Raw genomic sequence first — 21,611 nt, forward strand, 5'->3', positions numbered from 1 at the left:
CTGTTGAATTCTGTTTGCCAGTAATTTGTTGAGGATTTTTGCAACTATGTTTATCAGTGATATTGGTCTGTAGTTTCCTTTTTTGTAACGTCTTTCTCAGGTTTAGGTATCAGGATGATGGTGGCCTTGTAGAATGAGTTTGGGAGTGTTCCTCCTTCTGGTATATTTTAGAAGAGTTTGAGAAGGATAGGTGTTAGCTCTTCTCTAAATGTTTGATAGACTTCGCCTGTGAAGCCATCTGGTCCTGGGTTTTTGTTTGTTGGAAGATGTTAAATCACAGTTTCAAGTTCACTGCTTGTGGTTGGTCTGTTTATATATTCTATTTGTTCCTGGTTCCGTTTTGGAAGGTTGTGCTTTTCTAAGAATTTTTCAATTTCTTCCAGGTTGTCTCCTTACTGGCATATAGTTGCTTGTAGTAATCTGTCAAAATCATTTGTATTTCTGCAGTGTCAGTTGTTACTTCTCCTTTTTCATTTCTAAATCTGTTGATCTGAGTCTTTTCCCTTTTTTTCTTGATGAGTCTGGCTAATGATTTGTCAATTTTGTTTATCTTCTCAAAGAACCAGCTTCTAGTTTTATTGATCCTTGCTATTGTTTTCTTCATTTCTTTTTCATTTATTTCTGATCTGATTTTTACGATTTCTTTCCTTCTGCTAACTTTGGGGTTTTTTTTGTCCTTCTTTCTCTACTTCTTTTAGGTGTAAGGTTAGGTTGTTTATTTGAGATGTTTCTTGTTTCTTAAGGTAGGATTTTATTGCTATAAACTTCCCTATTAGAACTGCTTTTGCTGCATCCCATAGGTTTTGGATTGTCGTGTTTTCATTGTCATTTGTTTCTAGGTTTTTTTTTTCATTTCCTCTTTGATTTCTTCAAAGTGATCCCTTGATTATTTAGTAGTGTACTGTTGAGCCTCCATGGGTTTGTAATTTTTTACAGTTTTTTTCCTGTAATTGATATCTAGTCTCATAGCATTGTGGTCACAAATGATACTTGATATGATTTCAATTTTCTTAAATTTACCAAGGCTTGATTTGTGACCCAAGATATGATCTATCCTGGAGAATGTTCCATGAGCACTTGAGAAGAAAGTGTATTTGTTATTTTTGGATGGAATGTCCTATAAATATCAATTAAATCCATCTTGTTTAATGTGTTATTTAAAGCTTGTGTTTCCTTATTTATTTTCATTTTGGATGATCTGTCCATTGGTGAAAGTGGGGTGTTAACCTCCCCTACGATTATTGTGGTACTGTCAATTTCCCCTTTTATGGTTGTTAGCATTTTCCTTATGTATTGAGGTGCTCCTTTTTTGGGTGCATAAATATTTACAATTCTTATATCTTCTTCTTGGATTGATCCCTTGATCATTATGTAGTGTCCTTCTTTGTCTCTTATAATTGTCTTTATTTTAAAGTGGATTCTGTCTGATTTGAGAATTGCTACTCCAGCTTTCTTTTTATTTATATTTGCATGGAATATCTTTTTCCATCCCCTCACTTTCGGTCAGTATGTGTCCCTAGGTCTGAAGTTGGTCTCTTGTAGACAGCATATATATGGGTCTTGTTTTTGTACCCATTCAGCCTGTCTGTGTTTTTTGGTTGGAGCATTTAATCCATTTACATTTAAGGAAATTATCAATATGTATGTTCCTATTAACATTTTCTTAATTGTTTTGGGCTTGTTATTGTGGGTCTTTTCCTTCTCTTGTGTTTCCTGTCTAGAGAAGTTCCTTAAGCATTTGTTGTAATACTGGTTTGGTGGTGCTGAATTCTCTTAGCTTTTGCTTGTCTGTAAAGATTTTAATTTCTCCATCAAATCCGAATGAGATCCTTGCTGTGTAGAGTAATCTTGGTTATAAGTTTTCCCCTTTCATCACTTTAAATATGTCCTGCCACTCCCTTGTGGTTTGCAGAGTTTCTGCTGAAAAATCAGCTTTAAACTTATGGGGATTTCCTTGTATGTTATTTGTTGCTTTTCCCTTGCTGCTCTTAATATTTTTTCATTGTATTTAATTTTTGAAAGTTTAATTAATATGTGTCTTGGTGAGTTTCACCTTGGATTTATCCTCTATGGGACTCTCTGCTTCCTGGACTTGATTGACTATTTCTTTTCCCATGTTAAGGAAGTTTTCAACCCTAATCTCTTCAAATATTTTCTCAGTCCCTTTCTTTTTCTCTTCTTCTTCTGGGACCCCTCTAAGTTGAATGTTCATGCATTCAATGTTATCCCAGAGGTCTCTGAGACTGTCCTCAGTTCTTTTCATTATTTTTTCTTTATTCTGCTCAGCAGTAGTTATTTCCACTATTTTATCTTCCAGGTCACTTATCCCTTCTTCTGCCTCAGTTGTTCTGCTATTGATTCCTTCTAGAGAATTTTTAATTTCAATTATTTTGTTGTTCATCTTTGTTTGTTTGCTCTTTAGTTCTTCTAGTTCCTTGTTAAATGTTTCTTGTGTTTTCTCCATTCTATTTCCAAGATTATGGATCATCTTTACTATCATTACTCTGAATTCTTTTTCAGGTAGACTGCCTATTTCCTCTTCATTTGTTTGGTCTGGGAGGTTTTTCCTTTGCTCCTCCATCTGCTGTGTATTTTTCTGTCTTCTCATTTTGCTTAACTAACTCCATTTGGGGTCTCCTTTTTGCACACTGCAGGTTCATAGTTCCTGTTGTTTTTGATGTCTCCTCCAGTGGGTAAGGTTGGTTCAGTGGGTTGTGCAGGCTTCCTTGTGGAGGGGACTGATGCCTGTGTTCTGGTGAGTGGGGCTGGATCTTGTCTTCCTGGTGGGCAGGTCCACCTCCGGTGGTGTGTTTTGGGATGTCTGTTACCATATTATGATTTTAGGCAGCCTCTCTGCTAATGGGTGGGGCTGTGTTCCTGTCTTGCTAGTTGTTTGGCATGGGGTGTCCAGCACTGGAGCTTGCTGGTCGTTGAGTGGAGCTGGGTCTTAGTGTTGAGATGGAGATCTCTGGGAGATCTTTTGCCATTTGATATTACATGGAGCCAGGAAGTCTCTGGTGGACCAATGTCGTGAACTCAGCTCTCCCACCTCAAGGGTTCAGGCCTGACACCCGGCCGGAGTACAAATTCCATCAGCCACACAACTCAGAAGAAAAGGGAGGAAAAAAAGAAATAAAGAAAGAAAAGTAAAATAAAATAAAATAATTAAAATAAATTTTTTAAAAATATTGTTTAAAAAATTAAAAAGTAATTTTAAAAAAGAATGAAAGAAGAGAGCAATGAAACCAAAAAGAAATCTACCAATGATAGCAAGTGCTAAAAACTATATTTAAAAAAAATTTGACAGGGCTTCCCTGGTGGCACAGTGGTTGGGAGTCCGCCTGCCGATGCAGGGGACGCGGGTTCGTGCCCCGGTCTGGGAAGATCCCACATGCCGTGGAGCAGCTGGGCCCGTGAGCCATGGCCGCTGAACCTGCACATCCGGAGCCTGTGCTCCGCAGTGGGAGAGGCCACAACAGTGAGAGACCCGCGTACCATAAAAAAAAAAAAAATTTGACAGACAGAACCCTAGGACAAATGGTGAAAGCAAAGCTATACAGACAAAATCACAAAAAGAAGCATACACATACACAGTCACAAAAAGAGAAAAAGGAAATATATATATATATATATAAAAGGAAGAGAGCAACCAAATCAGTAAACAAATCTACCAGTGATAATAAGCTCTAAATACTAAACTAATATAAACCTAAAACCAGAAAAAATTAAATATAGAAAGCAAACCCGAAGTCTACAGTTGCTCTCAAAGTCCACTGTCTCAATTTTGGGATGATTCATTGTCTATTCAGGTATTCTAGTGATGCAGGGTACGTCAAGTTGACTGTGGAGATTTAATCCACTACTCCTGAGGCTGCTTGGAGAAATTTCCCTTTCTCTTCTTTGTTTGCACAGCTCCTGGGGTTCAACTTTGAATTTAGCCCCGCCTCCGTGGGTCAGTTACTCTCTGCCTTCTGCTCCCCGCCCAGACAAGAGGGGGTTAAAGGAGTCGCTGGTTAGGGGGCTTTGGATCACTCAGGTCGGGGGGAGGGAGGAGTACAGAATGCAGGTGAACCTGCAGCGGCAGAGGCCAGTGTAATGTTGCATTAGCCTGAGGCATGCTGTGTGTTCTCCCTGGGAAGTTGTCCCTGGATCACGGGACCCTGTCAGTGGCAGGCTGCACAGGCTCCCCAGAGGGGAGGTGTGGAAAGTGACCTGTGCTTGCACACAGGATTCTTGGTGGCTGCATCAGCAGCCTCCACGTTTCATGCCCGTCTCTGGGGTCCGTGCTGATAGCCACGGCTCGCGCCAGTCTCTGGAGCTCATTTGGGTGGTGTTCTAAATCCCCTCTCCTCGTGCACCTCAAACAATAATTTCTTGCCTCTTAGGCTGTTCCAGACATTTTTCCCAGACTCCCTCCCAGCTAGCTGTGGTGCACTAGCCCCCTTCAGGCTGTGTTCTCACAGCCACCCCCAGTCCTTTCCCTGGGGTCTGACCTCCGAAGCCTAAGCCTCAGTTCCCAGCCTCCACTCATCCCGGCGGGTGAGCAGAAAAGCCTCTCAGTCTGGTGAGTGCTGGTTGGCACTGATCCTCTGTGCAGGAATCTCTCTGCTTTGCCCTCTGCACCCCTGTTGCTCTGCTCTCCTCTGTGGCTCTGAAGCCATCTTGAAGGTCCTCCCCTCCTGTTTCTTATTTAACCTGTTGTTGTCGGCTTATCAGATTTTATTGGTCTCCTTTAACTCTAACCTATTGCCTATACAACAATCAATAATCTAATTCTACCTTTTTTTCCCCCCTTTCCCATTTTTAGCTTTATTTTTTATATAAAGAATTATTGCACATCAATACTGAAAAGCCAAACAGCAAAATAGTAAGATTGTTTAATAAATGAGAATATACAACAAATGGAAGAAAAGAACAGCTATGGCCAATACAAATATGAACAGAAGTTCGAATTCATCAGTGATCAGAAAGTCAAAAATCAAAATGATATTTTTTTGCCTGGCAGTGGCAAAAAATTAAAGCCTGGCAAATGTTGTGTACTGGTGAAAATGAGAAGAAAATGATGCAGTCATACATTTCTGTTGGGGGGATCTAAATTGGTCTGACCATTTCATAATTTTGTAGTATTATATCTCATGATCTAGCAATTGTGCTTTATGAAATACTTTGTAGATAAACTGCTCCAGAAGACATAAACAGTGACATTAATTGAAGTACTTTTGCGAGAAGTAAAAAATTGGGAATTACCTAAATGTTCAACAGGTGGTCTGTAGACAAATGCAATTATATGTGCATATGATAAATTCTCTCCACCAATTAAAAAAGATACACCAGAGGTAGAGTGTAGGCTCCATACTTGCAGTGTTAATATCAATGCTTTTTAACTCTCAACAAGTTCATCTTTATGTAAAAGATCAAAGTGCTCCCTCATTTTTAAGATTATGATAACTACACCACTTACCTCATGGTTTTATTGTGAACATTAAATATACAAATGTATGAAAAGTGTTTTTTAAAGTTCCTGGTTCATAGAAAATGTTCCATAAGTGTTAGCTAACACTGCATCCTAAAAACAAAAACCAAGAATGCATAATTTTAAGTAAAAAATTAAGATGGAGATTATATTACCATATATAAAAATCAAAACATAAATTATTACTATATACTTTTTATGAATCCAATGTATGTGAAGGCATTAAAAAAATGATCTGAAAGAAAACTACATACCAAAGTATTAATAGGGATTGTGTGTGTGAAAATGGGGAAAAAATGGGAAAAGGAATGGTCTTTTAAAAGTTTAGTTCTATCGGGGCTTCCCTGGTGGCGCAGTGGTTGAGAGTCCGCCTGCCAATGCAGGGGACGCGGGATCGTGCCCGGGTCCGGGAAGATCCCACATGCCGCGGAGCGGCTGGGCCCGTGAGCCATGGCCGCTGAGCCTGCGCGTCCGGAGCCTGTGCTCCGCAACGGAAGAGGCCACAACAGTGAGAGGCCCGCGTACTGCAAAAAAAAAATAAACAAACAAACAAACAAACAATAAAAGTTTAGTTCTATCTATTGCTGCTTAATTTAAAGAAAAAAAAAAAAAAGCCTGGAAGCAAATATCACAACTTGTTGACAGTGTTGACTTCTGGGTGGTGGAACTGAAAATTGATCTTGTATATAATTTTTAAAAATTATCAGAAAGAAAGAAAGAAATCAAGCAACATGTAAGGTGTACTTCCAGCTGGCCTGAGGGTGGAACTCGGCAGCAATAAGGGAGATGAATCAGTGGGTGGGTGATGCCTCTTCATCATCCACCACACATCCCGGAGGTCACCAGAGTGGACGTTCTCTTTGTGGTGCCATCACTAGCTATAAAATGTGTCTCAATAAATGTGTTGCTAATAATAGCTAAATAAATCAATACATGATTTAGCTAAGAAAATGAATTAGAAATGAATCAGAGCAGGTGTGTGTGGAGAGAGAGGTGTGTGGGCAGGAGACCCTTTCATCTGATGAAAACTTTCAATTACTCCCACCATTTCCATCTCCTCAGCTAATTCCTGTCCCCTGTAGTATCTAGAGTTTGTGTCTGAACCCCTGTGAGGTTATTCCTGCAAGGCAAATGGAAACCCTTTTTGGGGGTGTTCTCTGAATTATTTCCCTTGTTTTTTTAGTTACCACTCCTAACCATCTTTCCTCCTCTGATAAAGAGATTGACACCACTCAGAATGTGATGGCCTGTTTCCCTTTCTCTGTGTTATTATAGCTTTATACCTTTTTCATACATTTACTATCATTTTGAGAGGTGTTCAGGAGGGAGAGGAGAAAAAAATGTTTGTTTTAAAAAGAACTACAAAGTTATTTTAGAGTGTGATGATTAATTTTTTTTAACATCTTTATTGGAGTATAATTGCTTTACATTGTTGTGTTAGTTTCTGCTGTATAACAAAGTGAACAGCTATAAGTATACATATATCCCCATATCCCCACCTTCTTGCGTCTCCCTCCCACCCTCTCTATCCCACCCCTCTAGGTGGTCACAAAGCACTGAGCTGATCTCCCTGTGCTATGCAGCTGCTTCCCACTAGCTATCTATTTTACATTTGGTAGTGTATATATGTCAGTGCCACTCTCTCACTTCTTCCCAGCTTACCCTTCCCACTCCCTTTGTCCTCAAGTCCATTTTCTACATCTGTGTCTTTATTCCTGTCCTGCTCCTAGGTTCTTCAGAATGATTTTTTTTTTTTTTAGATTCCATAGATATGTGTTAGGATACGGTATTTGTTTTTCTCTTTCTGACTTATTTCACTGTGTATGACAGACTCTAGGTCCATCCACCTCACTACAGATAACTCAATTTCATTTCTTTATATGGCTAATATTCCATTGTATGTATGTGCCACTTTAACTTTTATTGGAGTATAGTTGATTTACAATATTGTTTTAGTTCCTACTGTACAGAAATGTGAATCAGTTATACATATACATATATCTACTCTTTTTTAGATTCTTTTCCCATATAGGTCCTTAAAAGGTATTGAGTAGAGCTCCCTGTGCTATACAGTAGGTCCTTATTAGTTATCTATTTTATATGTAGTAGTGTATATATGTCAATCCCAGTCTTCCAATTTATCCCTCCCCTCCCCTTTCTCCCCCGGTAGCCATAACTTTGTTTTCTACATCTGTGACTCTATTTCTGTTTTGTAAGTAAGTTCATTTGTATGTGATGGTTAATTTTATGTGTCAAGTTGATTGGACCACCAGGCACCCAGATATTTGGTCAAGCATGATTCTGAGTGCGTCTTTGAGGGTGTTTCTGGATGAGATTAACATTTGAATCAGAAGACTAAGTAAACCTGACTGCCCGGCCTAACATGGGTGAGCCTAATCCAATCCGTTGAAGGTCTGAGTACAATATAAAGGCAGAGGAAGGGACAATTCATTCTTTCTTCCTGATTGCCTTTGCTGGGACATGGATCTTCTCCTGTCTTCAGATTGGAACTTATACCATCGGTTCTGCTTCTCAGGCCTTTGGACTAGGACCGGAGACCATTGGCTCTCCTGAGTCTTCAACTTGCTGACTGCATATCTTGGGACTTCTCAGCCTCCATAATCATGTGAGCCAGTTCCTTATAATAAATCTCTGCCAATTTCTCTGTAGAACCCTAAGACAATGAGCAAGCTCTTTTATATGCCCTCTGGTTATCTCATCCTTATGATGTTTTTAAAACAAATATATGCTGGATTAATATTTATTTCTATTGAAGTTTGCTTTTTTTTTCTTTTCATTTTGGGTTCTAGTCCATCCTAGTCCATCATTTACTATGACTGATATAATTTTGATTTTTGAATAGTCCACCCATCACATGAACTCTTCCAGGATAGTCAGAAACCTGCTTTGATCCCCAGCCCTGGGAAAGGCATCACTCTCCAATGTTTTACATTAATTTGGTTTTTTTTCCATATTATTCTCTCCTCAAGGCCCCTTGGGTATCAAACAGAAATTTAGGCTCTGGCTCCAAGGAGTCTCCTCTGCTTGTTTTACACATATTCCCACTATGAGACTCAATAGTCAACAACAGCGTTTATATCTCTATGAACACTGAGTGTTCCATCACTCAGCTTAATTGATTTTCTGGTTTTAAGTAGCCAGTAACAGCAGAACTTGGATAGTTGCATTTAGTTCAAGCAATCTTTATAAATGTCTATGTGCCTGATGTTGTATGAAGTGCTTGGGGTACAGAGGTGAATATAACAGGGTTCTTTACTTTAAAAAATGTATGGTATAGAGCTATACCTTTCAAGCCTTTTTGATTATGATTTATAGTTAGAAATACAGTTTATCTAATGACCCTGTTCACAAATATATATGGATAATTAAAGCAAAAATTTCATAAAACAAAGTCTAACTTTCTTCATGCAATGTAATTGGATATTTGCCTATTATCTTCTATTTATTTAATTTAAAGCACGAGGTCATAATACACTATATTGACTTTACAGCTCCTGATCAACAGTTAAAACAGTTTAAAACAAATACTTTCAAATAACAGGGAACATTATGAACATCATATTTAATTCCAAATTTAGAGCTTTTCTTACAGATTATGTGATGCTCTTTATTTTTAGCTGGGATTCATGCCTACCCCTTAGGCATTTGCATTTACATATTAATTTATCAGCCCCTTGGGTCCTGACAGGATGAAGCACAAATAAAATAAATTTTAGTGAAAATAATCCTTGAATGGTGGGAAGCAGGAAAATGTTGAAGGGGAAGGCATGACAAACCTAGCCAAGGATGAGTGAGTTGATGGGGGTGGTGCTCCAAAGAATTACCTAACCTAGTCCTCAAATAAAGATCAATCAGAATACCACTCATAGAATTAGGGGAACTTGGGGGGTAAAATCCAGTAGATAGAATCATGTAAGGTCCTTTGTCTCTTTCATCACTCAGCTCAGGGGTTATTGCCTCCAAAAAAAATCTTCCCTTGTGGTGCTTGAAAACACAGTATCCTGGACCTGCCTCTATTGCTCACTTATATCGTACTGACATGATGATTGGGGATCTTGAGAGCAGAGAGTACCTTCTTCTTTGAATTCCTAACATCGTCCTGAGTGCCTGGCACATCATAGGGACTCATGTCCATGTCCCCTGAACTTCTCTAACACTGTTTCCTCCACTGTGAAACAAAGTTGGGCTATATGATCTGCAAAAGCCCTTACAGTACTAACAGTCTATGACTTTGACATATCTGAAGTAGCCCAAGGCACTCTGCTTCATAACAAAGCCCACATCTTTGCTGTGGTTGTTTCAAAATTATGAGTTAAAACATGAATGATTTGTGCACAGTTTAGGGACTACCCTTGCCCTGGCAGAGTAAGTGTTCTGATAAGAGCAGTTGAAAGCTTAATGCAGCAGCGCCTGCAGCAGAGAAAAAATTCCAGCCTCCACCTCCCACACAATTGCTGCTGTTCTCCAGCCTGCAATTTCCTTTAAGGCTCTGGATTGGTCTACAGAGTGACAGAGGGCTGGGAAAGAGCCTCTATATATTCCTCAGAGAAAAAGGCAGTCCCAGACGGTTTTGAAGTTTTCAAAGACTTGCTCTGCTGATAAGGACTTGTACTCAAAGCTGAGGACCTAAGCCACTTGCCAAAATGTGTAAAGGACTTGCAGCCTTGCCCCACTCATGCCTGGAAAGGTGAGTTATTTTGACTTAAGAGGTGGAGATAAGGAGAATCTTAGGAGATAAGGGGAGGATAACCAGAGGCAATAGAGGGTCACTGTAGTTTGTGGCAAAACAGGTGGTTGATTGTAGACTGGGAATTGCCTCCTCTCTGTTAATGGCAAGGTTTTGAAAGATCTGAGTTAGTAGACTGATGCAATATGAGATATATCACACACCATTTATATCCAGAACATCATTTCCTCTGAGGAGATGCCTATTTTATAAGCACTTGTTCAGACTCAGAAGAGTATGGTTAAGAGCATGGATTCCAACATCAAACTGCCTGGGTTTGAATCCTGGCTCCATTACTTACTATTTGTGTGGTGTTGGTCAATTTATTTAAACTCTGTATCTCAGTTTCCTTAGTGGTAAAAATGGATCTACTAAGTATCTTCTTCACTAGCTGGTTATGAGGATTGAATTACTGTATGTGAAACTCTCAGAACACTGTCTGGCACATATGAGAAATGTGTAAATGTTAACCTTTATTAATGTACATGGAATAGGAAAGGAAGACTGAGATTTGCATTGAGGCAGAGAGGACTTCTCATTGTTCTTTGTATCTGGATACCATCAGATAGAAGGAGCTGGATTGCTGGACAGAAGGCAGCCCTTGGGACATAGAGATTATTTATTAGCTAGCATTGTTTTTTAGATACAGAGGAGCACCTTTGAGGCTCTGTGGTTGTCTTTAGACTGGACAATGTTCTGGAGGGAATCTTAAGTATCTAGACTAAGTAAACAGGAGGAGAACAAATATCTGACTTGTTAGAAAATTTAACCCAACAATCCTACCTGATGCAGAGAATTAGGGATATTTCTCCTCTTATTGCTTAAGAATAAATTTGATTAAATTTTGTTTGATCCTACATTATTTAAAGGAAATAAAGGTGATCCTTGTACAGTCTAACTTCATCCCTAAAGGCACTGTCAATGTTTGCCTAAGAAGGTTGTGTTGTTCAATGGATCTGTACTTCTGTCTCTTACAAGTTCAGGTTTTCTTTTTGATGACTTCGACCCTAGAAATAATCTCAAAATGATTTTTAAAGATAACATCTTAGCAAAGGAATTTGTCTCCAACAATACTGTCTAGTGACCAGAAATAAAGACCTCTCTCACTTTGTGCTGTCAAAAGCACAGATTATTTTTAAAAGATATATATATATATATATATATATATATATATACATATATATATATATATGTATATATATATATATATATATATTTAAAAAGTAAAGTAGGACTTAAATAATTAGGCTAGGACTAGATTGCAACTAGGTGGGCAATATTGGCCATTGGACCATCCTCAGTGGGGAAGACAGGTTTCAGTGCTGGATACTGTTTATCAGCCTGTCTCTCCCCTTAGAGAAAGCCTGAGAAACAGGAGGAATACAGGGGTGAAAGGCAATTCCTTGAACATGACGATGCATAATCTTTTCCATTTCCATTTTTGCAACTCTGAGAATTGCAGATTTGACTTTTACGACAATTTTAACACATGTCTTTAGCCCACTTATTGTTTGAAATCATGTACTTTCATTTAATGGGTAAATCTTACCTTGTTAATTGGTGAACTATTGACTCAGAATGATTGTAACATTGGTCTGCCAGTCATTTTGTGATCCTATGACCCATTGCTTGGCATTTAGTGAAAAAGCAATAAATGTTTGTTGAAAGTTTGGCATTGTTACTAATATTGCCCAATTTGTTTTTGTAAATATGCATAATGTTTACTGAGGCACGTGGATTGCGCATTTCTTTCATTGATTCCTATAACTGTTTCATATCTGATTCACTAATTCACTACCAACATTGCTATTGATTCACTTTATAAATCTTTTAATTCACAGTAAATTCTTCTGCTCCAGGATATAACTAATGTTCACATAGTATACTATAGACTGACCAAGGAGCAAGCTTTTTTGCATAGATTGCCTGAAACTTTTAAGGCATATGGTAGAATCCTGTGACTATTGTGTCCTATTACATTTTTTTTCATGATCTGTTACCATTGCAAATATAGTTATATTTCCAATGACTGTAATGAGTGATTTGGAGAAGTGGAATTGTAGAGCTAGGGAGCTGTTAGCACGCTCTCATGGAAAGAACGTAAAACTGTCTACTCTAAGGGAAAAATGATACTTGAATAAATCCTTCCAAACCTGCCTTCCTTGGCTCTATTCATAGTGGAAAGAATATTGGTTATGTAGTAAGGAACAGACTTAGTTTTTTCATTAACTAATTTGTGTCCATGAGAAAGTGATTTCACTGTCCTGGGATTTTATTTTCTTATTTAGTAAGTGAATGTTGGATTAGTTGTTCTCTAACATCCTTTCTAATCATAACATAGTTTAAATAAAGTGAAATACACCTGGTTTCAATGACTAGCGAGAGATGCAAGTAAAGGAAAATTTTTCCTAATTTATTTATCTCTAAAATTTGGAAGCCAATTAATGAAAATCGTCAAGAATTCAACCCTGTGTTGAAATCATGACTGTGGCAGAAGCAATCTACTCAGTGAGAATCTGACTTCCAAGAAAGCAACATTTACTTCATGTAACAGGAGCTTTGGGAAATAGTCCTTTCTCAATGTTTACAGAAGCATTAAGCCAGAGTCAACTTTGATGTATTTGTAGAAACTATTGTTTTACTATTTATTTATATTTTTAAGACTATTGCTCATTAAAACTCAAAGTTGACCTCACATTTTTTATATATTTAAAGAGACCAATAATCCAAATACTTGGGCAATAAATGGTCACCACTCCACAATTTTTACCTTCTAGCCTATTGAAACCTGTGCTGTATGGGTGGGAATCTTAGAGTCAATGGAAAAGGAAAGAGTTGAGTCAATTGAAAGTCTTATTTTTACCAGTGATTTTCTGCTATGAATTTTAGGCTTCTTTTTAAAAATTCATTTTATTTTAAGTGTTTTGAATTTCTCTGAACAAGTTTAATTTTTAAAGTAAATATTGCTCTTTGGAGAAAGATGGAAGTCTTCTGAAATAAAAAGTGTTGTCATTGTGATTCCCCCAAAGTTGTCACCATTATAAAGCAACCAGTGTGATTACTATTGTCTTTGTCCATCGGGGTTGACCACTCCTGATACCAAATTTACAGTCTCTACTAAACTACAAAAGGGGAGTAAAGGAGTAATGAAGACAGCTACCGACAAAGAATTTTCCCTGGGCTGTTAATAAAGTGTCACAAACTCTTCTATAGATATCTGACCTACATCTGGTTTCTGTTTAAGATTATAAAGGCTGCTAGCTGTGGAATGTGTTTAATCCATAGTTCACACAGGGGCTTCTGGCCACCTCAAGTGTATGGCAATGCTGGGAATTTCAGGAGCTATAGAAAGTAAATGGGGAAAGTGATGTTTTGTTTTGTTGTTTATTATCATTTTACTAAACATTCAATTTTTCCCCATCTTCTTCAATTTATGTGGGTCTAAGTATGGACAATTTAGAGTAGAAAAGTATCTAATCAACTAATCTTGTAAGGTTGTCAAGCCACAGAGAAGCAACAAACAGAGTGGGTCAAGGCTCCTGAGTCCACAGGATCAAGTAAATACCCTTTTTCCAAAGGCATGAGCACATCCTTGGACCAATTATAGAGAAAAGATAAGCACCTAGTGAATTAAAGACTGTAGCAATGAACTTGAATAAATGATAAATGAATCAGAATGGACACAGGATCATCAAAGAAGCCTAAAGAGATTGTAGGGTTTGGGATCATGCTTTCTGGGAACAAGTATGAATTTGAAGCTTGATATTGCTGATAGAGAGTCTTGTGACATAATTCCAAATATTTCAGTGAAACCCTGCAATCTTAAGGAAGTGAATAAACTATTTAATAAAATAGCAAGGGGATGTTCCTAAGAAAAACTTTGTTTCAATTCTTACTGATGAAACAATTTCTATTGTTTCTCTGGATTGCCTTTCCAACCTCCATACTTGCCTTAGTCATAAGGGTGAAAGACCTCTCAGGGAAATTTCAGTCCAGGTAAGGAGATAAATAAGAAGAAAGTAGCCTTCTGTGTTGAGATCCACTATAAAGGAATAAATACACCAAGTGCTAAGAAGCACAAAAGTGGGGGGAATGGGTGGGGAGCTCATAGAGCTTTGGGTAGCTATGGAAAACTGTAAGAAGTCACAGGGGATAATGCTTAAGGTTTATGAACTAAGCCTGAAAGGACTGAGGAGTTGGTCAGGTCTAGAGAGGAAGAGGAAAGAGAAGGAAGTCATCCCAGGCCAAGGGGCACGTCTGCATGTGCAAAGGCTGGGAGGTGAGAGGGGATTGATGTTATGACATATTTGTGCAGTCTGTATTGTCTCTCTCATGCAAGCAAGGAGGGACCTCTGGATTTCCAGCCACAGTTAACCTCCCATGCACCTCATCCTGCATACTGTTTCCTTGGAATTTGTCCAGTGCCCATCCACTCCTCCAGTGCCCATCCACTCCAACTGTGAGGATTGAAAAGATCTGTTCATGAAAAAGATTTTCCCCCCTTTTGCCTAAAGACTTCAATTACTAAAAAGACAATCTGTACTTGGCACCTAGTAGGCACTTAAATATTTTGTCAAAAGAATGCACAAATAAATTTATAGCAAGTGGAGACAGACCTGCTTCCAGGTTGTCCTGGTGCTTTCTCTGCTTCCAAAGGGATTGAGAAGGACAAGAACAGTGACTTTTATGCTACAATAGGATAAAGAGTGTATGTTGTAAAATAAAGAGGGCTTCCTGTTTGGGGGGCAGAGTGGAGGAGATTGGGAGAGGAAGAAAGCTTTTCTATAATTTCATCAGGAAAACCCTGTTAAATAGGTGAGTCTTTTTTTGCTGAACCTCATGAAATTATATCACTTTGGCTATTTCTCATGCAGTACTGTCCCCGCTTCTTTAATGAATTACATTCTGTATTCTGTTGCCTCTTCCTATTTTTTCTTTCATTTACTCTGAGCTATGTTGAAACACCAGATATCAATTCAAAATGCTTTTAGATCCCAGAATCTTAAGTTTGGAAGGCTAACCTGAAAGGTTATCTAATTTGTTTCTCCTTCTTTAACAAGGACTACACACTATTATGGGATAGATGCTACCTAGGAAGAGAGAGTTTATATTTCTGGGGTTGTGTGTTAATGGCTTTTGTCTGTCCTGCTGGCCAGAAAGCAAAGGAACTAAACTTTAATTAGTTCAGTCAGGATCAATCATTAGTAACAGGAACCAGAATATGGCTGGAGGCCAGAAGATAACAGGTTCCTATCTCTTTCTTCCTTTAAAGTTCATTCAAATGGAGTCTCAGATAACATTAAACCTGCACTCTATTTTAAAGGCTGAGTCACCCAGAGGATAAAGACAGTGAAAGCTTGATTGTTTTTCAGTGAGAAAGTAACTCCTAAGGTTACACATTTTAGGGATATTAAAGAAAAACCAGAGTAAGGAAGGATGTAAGTTCACAGTCTATCCCCTGCCTTAACATCAGCAATGTGGTGGAGTGAAAAAAACATGGAGGTGGTAACTCCACCTCTATTACTTCCTTAGTTGTATAAACTCCAGAAACTAAACCTCTCTGGCTTTCATTCCTTATCCATAAATGAGGATATTTATCTTGTTGGGGAGAGATGCTATAAAAAATAAATGAAATAATGTATATAAAGTAACTAGTTTTTAGTAGGCAGACCCTTATTAAATAGTTAACTTCCTTCCATCCTTCTTTCCTTCTTTATAGGTAGTCAGAAAATCATCATTTAAATTTCAGTTATGTGCCACAGCTTTTTTCCCCCATAGTATCAAATGATTTAATTACAAAACTTAAGCCACTTATTAATTATTCACCTTCTAAAAAACACAAACATGAGAATAAAATAAACACACCCAAGACTCACTAGCCCTTGTAGGATAGGAAGAAGCCTTGGACAGAGAGCCTGCAAATGTTTTTCCTTACATCTAAGTCTACATTTTCTCATGCATTCTAAGGTCCCACGTTTTGACACCTTACAGGGGAAGGGAAATGGAAGCTACAAAGAGTCATGCACAACAGGGTCACAAAAATCTTAAAGCTATTTGCTGCTAATGACTTGTACAACTCTGAGAAAGAGTATCAAATGAGCATTGTCCAGTACTTACTCCTGGTGAACCTTTACTGTCATTCTTTGAAATTGCATCTCTGGGACTGGTTATGTTCCTTCATTGTAGCTTTTGCTTATCCCCACACACAAACCCTAAAATTCACACACAGTTTCTAAGTTCAAGTACAAAGGTTCGTTTTAGGACAACCCCAAGTTAATGTAGTGTTTCTTAATATATCATCCCCTTGGACAGGCTGGCCAGATGGCAGCACAGTATGGGGGTCCACATGGTCAACTTTCCTACTGGCTCATTTGCTCCCTATTTTATCTGGACACTGCCTCACAGTCAACGTTGCATCTTGAAGTCAGTGATGACCTTGGCCTGTCTTCATTCTGAAGTTGTACTCTTATGTAACTGAATCCAATTCTTCACCATTAATTCAATGGAGCTTCCAAAACTTGTCAGTTCTATTCTTAGGGAGCATCCTGGGATGGAGCTGGAGGGTCCTGGCTTTCAGGCTCTGCAGGGAGCACTTGCACAGCTTCTTTTTTCTGGGCCACCAGGAACTCATGAATTGCTTGTTCTGTTTGTGGCCTGAAGATGTGGTTTAGCTTGGGATCCACCATCTGGTAAATAATTCTGTCCACTTCAGCTTCCAACATCCCTGGCTATACCACACTCTGCCTCAGACCATCTCGCAATTGGTTTTTGTTCATGGTAGGATTCCATTCCTGCTTCTCCAGATGTGTTGACACAAAATTATCCACATTCTGCCTCAGGTTTTGGTAAGCTGGCTTGGTGTCCACGTCGTCCAGGCAGTCCCGGCAAAATCTGTCAATCAGGCCCTGGCTCTTGAGCTGCTCCAGTATGAGCGCTAAGAGCTGCGGGTCTCCAGGAAGCAATGAGGCCGGGTGGATGGGGCCGATGCCCACCATGCCGGTGCCTCCACCTCCCGCGCTGTCTGCCATGGCTGCGCCACGGGCCCACGAGGGAGACTGAATACGGCTTCCTCTCAAGGACATAGGGGCCTGGGTCGTGGGGAGGTGGCGGAAGGGCCAGAGAAGGAGGTGGCGGCAGCAGCTGTGGTGGCGGCAGGTTCTGAGGCAGCAGAGGTGGTGGGAGAGGCGGTAGAAACCCCGTGCCATGGCTTTTGATAAACCTTATTTCTTTTCCTCCTTCCTCATCATAGCCTCATTTAAAAAAATAATAATGATGAGTTTGTATAATAATACAGTATTTTTACGATTTTGCCCATAATTCTTTCATCAAGTATCCCGTTTGAAAGCTCTTTACAAAACATTAAAAACCACGATTATACTGAAAGATTAACAATTCTTTAATATCCTTAAATATTCAGTAAGCATCCAAATATCCTCAATGATCTTTTTGCAGTTGGATTCTTTGACCCCTCAGGGTCCAAATGAGGGTCACACATTTTTTTTTTTTTGGACTACTGTTAAATTTTATTATTAGACTGATAAGCACTAGTCACTAATCTAGTGTTCTTTCTACAATTAATTGGGCTCTAGTTATGGAAAAGCACTTATTGCAAAGGCACTTTAAGGTCCCAGAGAGACTGAGAGACCAGTGCCTTCTATCTGGTGGGGGCACTTTAGCCATCTTAATTTGGAGCTGCTTGGTAGAGTGTGGTGAGGCATCCACAGTTCATAAACAAGATGACCTGAGGGGTTTGTCTCCAGTGCCCTTTCACCCACCTTTCACATCCCTTAAGTGACTGCAGAACCACTGGCTCCTCCACATCAAATCATGTTTACTAAGATCCTACTGTGTGCAGCACACACCATGTCTGGAGCTGGAAGCCACAGGAGCACAGATCCTTTTTCTGCTTTTTTACTTCACAGCAGTGAGGAAACTAAGCTGTCTTCCCTGAGGCACTGTTGAACTGATTCACATGTAATCACTCTACTCTTTTAAAACTGAAAGAGTAACCCCAAGTCACCACCCAGGCACCAACACCAGGCACCAGGGTCACACACTGAGATTGGTCCAGAGCCTCTTATATCTTTCCTAATCAATGGGCTTCCGGTCTTTTATTTCTTTTTTCCTTGCAATTTATTTGTAGAACACAGAATTTTTAGATTTAAGTATAAAAGGCTATGTAACATGTGGAAAAGGTGTTGGGTGGGGAATCCAGGGTCCTGAGCTGTAAACTTGGCTTCTACTAAATAGCAGAGGGTGAGTCATTAGTCAGTGCCCTCCCCAGGCCTCATTACTGTATTTGTAAAAGGTTAGAAATCAATTATATTATCCTCTTCACTCCTTCTAGCTCCACTACTTTATTGTTCTTGATTTGGACACCGTGTACTCTGAAGAAAGATTGTATTTTTATTTTAATTTTCCAGCTCTTCCCAAGTCCTGTAGGAAGGCCCAGAAACTAACTTCTGGATGTAGCTTGAAAGCAGTGATTAAAAGTGTGAAATATTCTTCCAGTCACTTAGGACTTCAATGGACTAAATTCAGTACCCTATATGTCATAAAAATACTTGTATCAAATTCAGAATAAACTCCCAGTTTGTGAAAAACATATATTTATAAGTAGCGGAAGGTGACTCTGTTTTTATTTTGGCAAATTCCATGAAAGGAACAGATGGTTTCATTTTCTTGTAAAATTCGAGTGTGAATTAGGTTCAAAGATCATGGATTATAACAGTCTATGATTCTTGTACAGTTGACCCTTGAACAACTCGGGGCTTTAAGGTACCAATCCTTCTTGGAATGGAAAATCCACTGGCTCCTTCGTATCCATGGTTCTGCATCTGCTGAATGGTGTAGAACTGTAGCATTTACTATTGAAAAAATCCACATAAAAATGGACCTGTGCCGGTCAAACCCCTGTTGTTCAAGGGTCACTGTATTTTGTTTACAGTTAATTTAGTTCTCTCTTATCTCAAGAGTATAACTTCCTTGAGGGCAGGGAGGAAAAGTGAAATAAGGACACAGACATGCCTCACCTTGGGTGTGCAGTGCCCGCCTTGACTGCTTTCACACTAGGTCACGTGTTTCTTCAGTCAGTGGAAACTGTGGTCTACTCATGCCCTTCTGATGCTGCCCAGAAGGAGACTCATCCATCAACTTAACAGTGAAAGAGTTTCCATCCTTGAGGCTGGAATAAGAAGGGTGAATTGGGGTTTCTAGGCTTTTACAAAATTAATCAATTTTCATCTACCAGTTGAGTAGATACTGGAGTATAGACAATTCTTCAAGTGGCATGAAGAATGCCTCTGACTACATGAATCCATGTCAGACACATATATGCACAGTGACTGCAACTTCCGACTAGAATGAGGACATATAGCTAGCCTCTAGACCAGGCATTAGAAATTGGGTCTTTCCTAGAAAATCTGTAGATGTGGCCAGCCTAATCATAGGATATATGCACCACCAACACAACTAATGCACATGCGACTTCGAGCTTACTCACCCTGACCATCGTTCTCCTGGAAAGTCCAGACAAGGTATTTCCTTGCAAAGCATTCTATTCAGTTGCCATGCTGAGATAAAATACCTTGCACTGACATTTTTTCTCCTTCAAAAAGGAAATATTTCAGGGTTGAAAAGATTCAGCTAAGCAGTCTTTGAACACTTTGGACAGTAGATACTTGATAATCAGCTGGCTTCATAAATAGCAAATGAGGCTAAGACCATTATTCTATATTCTACATGCTTTCCTTTCTCTTTTCCAACTGCTTCCCCAGACACTTCTCAAAACAATTCCTAACCCATCTGGACAAAATGTCACTCAGATCCCTAAATTTTACATTCTAGAAAGTTGTGGGAACTATCATATTAGAGTCTGAGGAAGATATGAAACATGAAGTAAAATACTTGAAAAAAATGTGAAGTGCTCTTCTGTGTAAGTGCTCATTATTGGTACTGAAGTGTGTGGAGTTGTTTTTGTCAAGCTACTAATTTTTGACATTTTTTTGTGCAAACCATCTGTTTCTTCATGAGGCACTTGTCTGTGGGGATTCAGGATTTTAGGAAGAATCAAGATGTCTCATTAACAAAGTAGTTTGTTGTATTATGGTAACATTTTAAGTAATAGTTTACAAGAGATACCTGGGTCAACAGGAACATGGGACTGAATGACCTGTGCACTTTAGGATAAGGTCAACAGTGCAGGTCACACTGAAGACTTTCTCAGGAGACCCCACTATCTAAGGTCTGGTGCTTTCTGGATAACAAGCCTTCAGAGTATTGGACTTTGTTTATGAATCCCCCAAGTCCAAAACATTATGTCACTTGAACACACACACATGCATGCATGTGCACATGTGCACACACACACACCTGATATTTTTTATGACTTGGAAAAAAGATGGACTGTTTGTTGAAATCAGAGATTCACACAGACAGCTTGAAAGTGTCTGAGCTGGCTAGGAGGAAGCAATTTTTTTTTCATATAGATGAATGTAGATCATTGGGGATTTTTTTCCTCCCTTCACAGGTTGAATTTTACACTTTTCCTTTAGCAGGCAACAGTGAAGAAAAAACTTACTGTAAGTTGAGATTTTCTCAAAATTGTAATTTGATAGTTCAAAAAGCCTTTAAAAATTTTTTAATTGCCCTCTAACATTTATCTTTCAGATCCTCTAAGAATAACTTAACCTTTATCTCCTTTCCTGGTTCAGACAGGGCCTTGATGTTTGCAATTATGCTGAAATGTGAGTGCAGATGGCTGGACTGCAGCAGAGGGAAAGGAATATGTAACTCTCATTAGCTACTTATTTTAATATTTTATTAAAATGGATACCAGTTTAAGAGCATGAAAAAGACAAGATTAGCAAAGGCAACTGACAATTGTGACAGTGTAGAATTGAGTACCTAGCACAATTCTGATCACACGCATACACACAATAAAGGCCCGGTGACTCAAAATCATAGATTCTGCCCCTTGAGATGGGATATGATTTTTTTTTTCCCCTTCTCTAAGGTGACCAGCTTAGAATCACAGAATGAGAACAGGATCAGTGTCACAGACAAATTCCTTCTCTTATAGATGAGAAAACATGTCCAAACTGTTTGGTGACTTGTCCAAGACCACATAGCTGTTTAGAATTGGAGATAATTCAAGGTCTCTGGATTTCCATATCACCTTCATTTTATTTTATCTGATGAACCTTAATTTATGAATTTTGTCTGTCTTCACTTTTAAGATGTTTATTCTTCCATAGACACCATCTTTCAAAAGGTTTTGATTAGGAAACAAACAGTTGTCTTTAAGAAAAAAAAATGATTTTGAACAAAATTTCTATTTACCAGATGCTTATAACTGCCAATTACAACATCTGAACACATGAAAGAGGTGTT

General features: G+C 38.8%; 1 protein-coding gene across 1 annotated transcript in view; it reads left to right on the forward strand.

Moving 5' to 3' along the window:
* The first annotated feature begins 10,004 nt into the window (after nt 1–10,004).
* RGS5 (regulator of G protein signaling 5) overlaps nt 10,005–21,611 on the forward strand; it is a 48,593-nt gene continuing 36,986 nt past the window's right edge. Inside the window, exon 1 of the mRNA XM_081225530.1 lies at nt 10,005–10,181. Within this exon, the coding sequence (XP_081081656.1) occupies nt 10,138–10,181 (44 nt within the window). The 5' untranslated portion in view covers nt 10,005–10,137. The remainder of the gene's footprint in view (nt 10,182–21,611) is intronic.

This window comes from Mesoplodon bidens (genome assembly GCF_964165515.1).
Source record: "Mesoplodon bidens genome assembly, chromosome: 2".
Lineage (NCBI taxonomy): Eukaryota > Metazoa > Chordata > Mammalia > Artiodactyla > Ziphiidae > Mesoplodon > Mesoplodon bidens.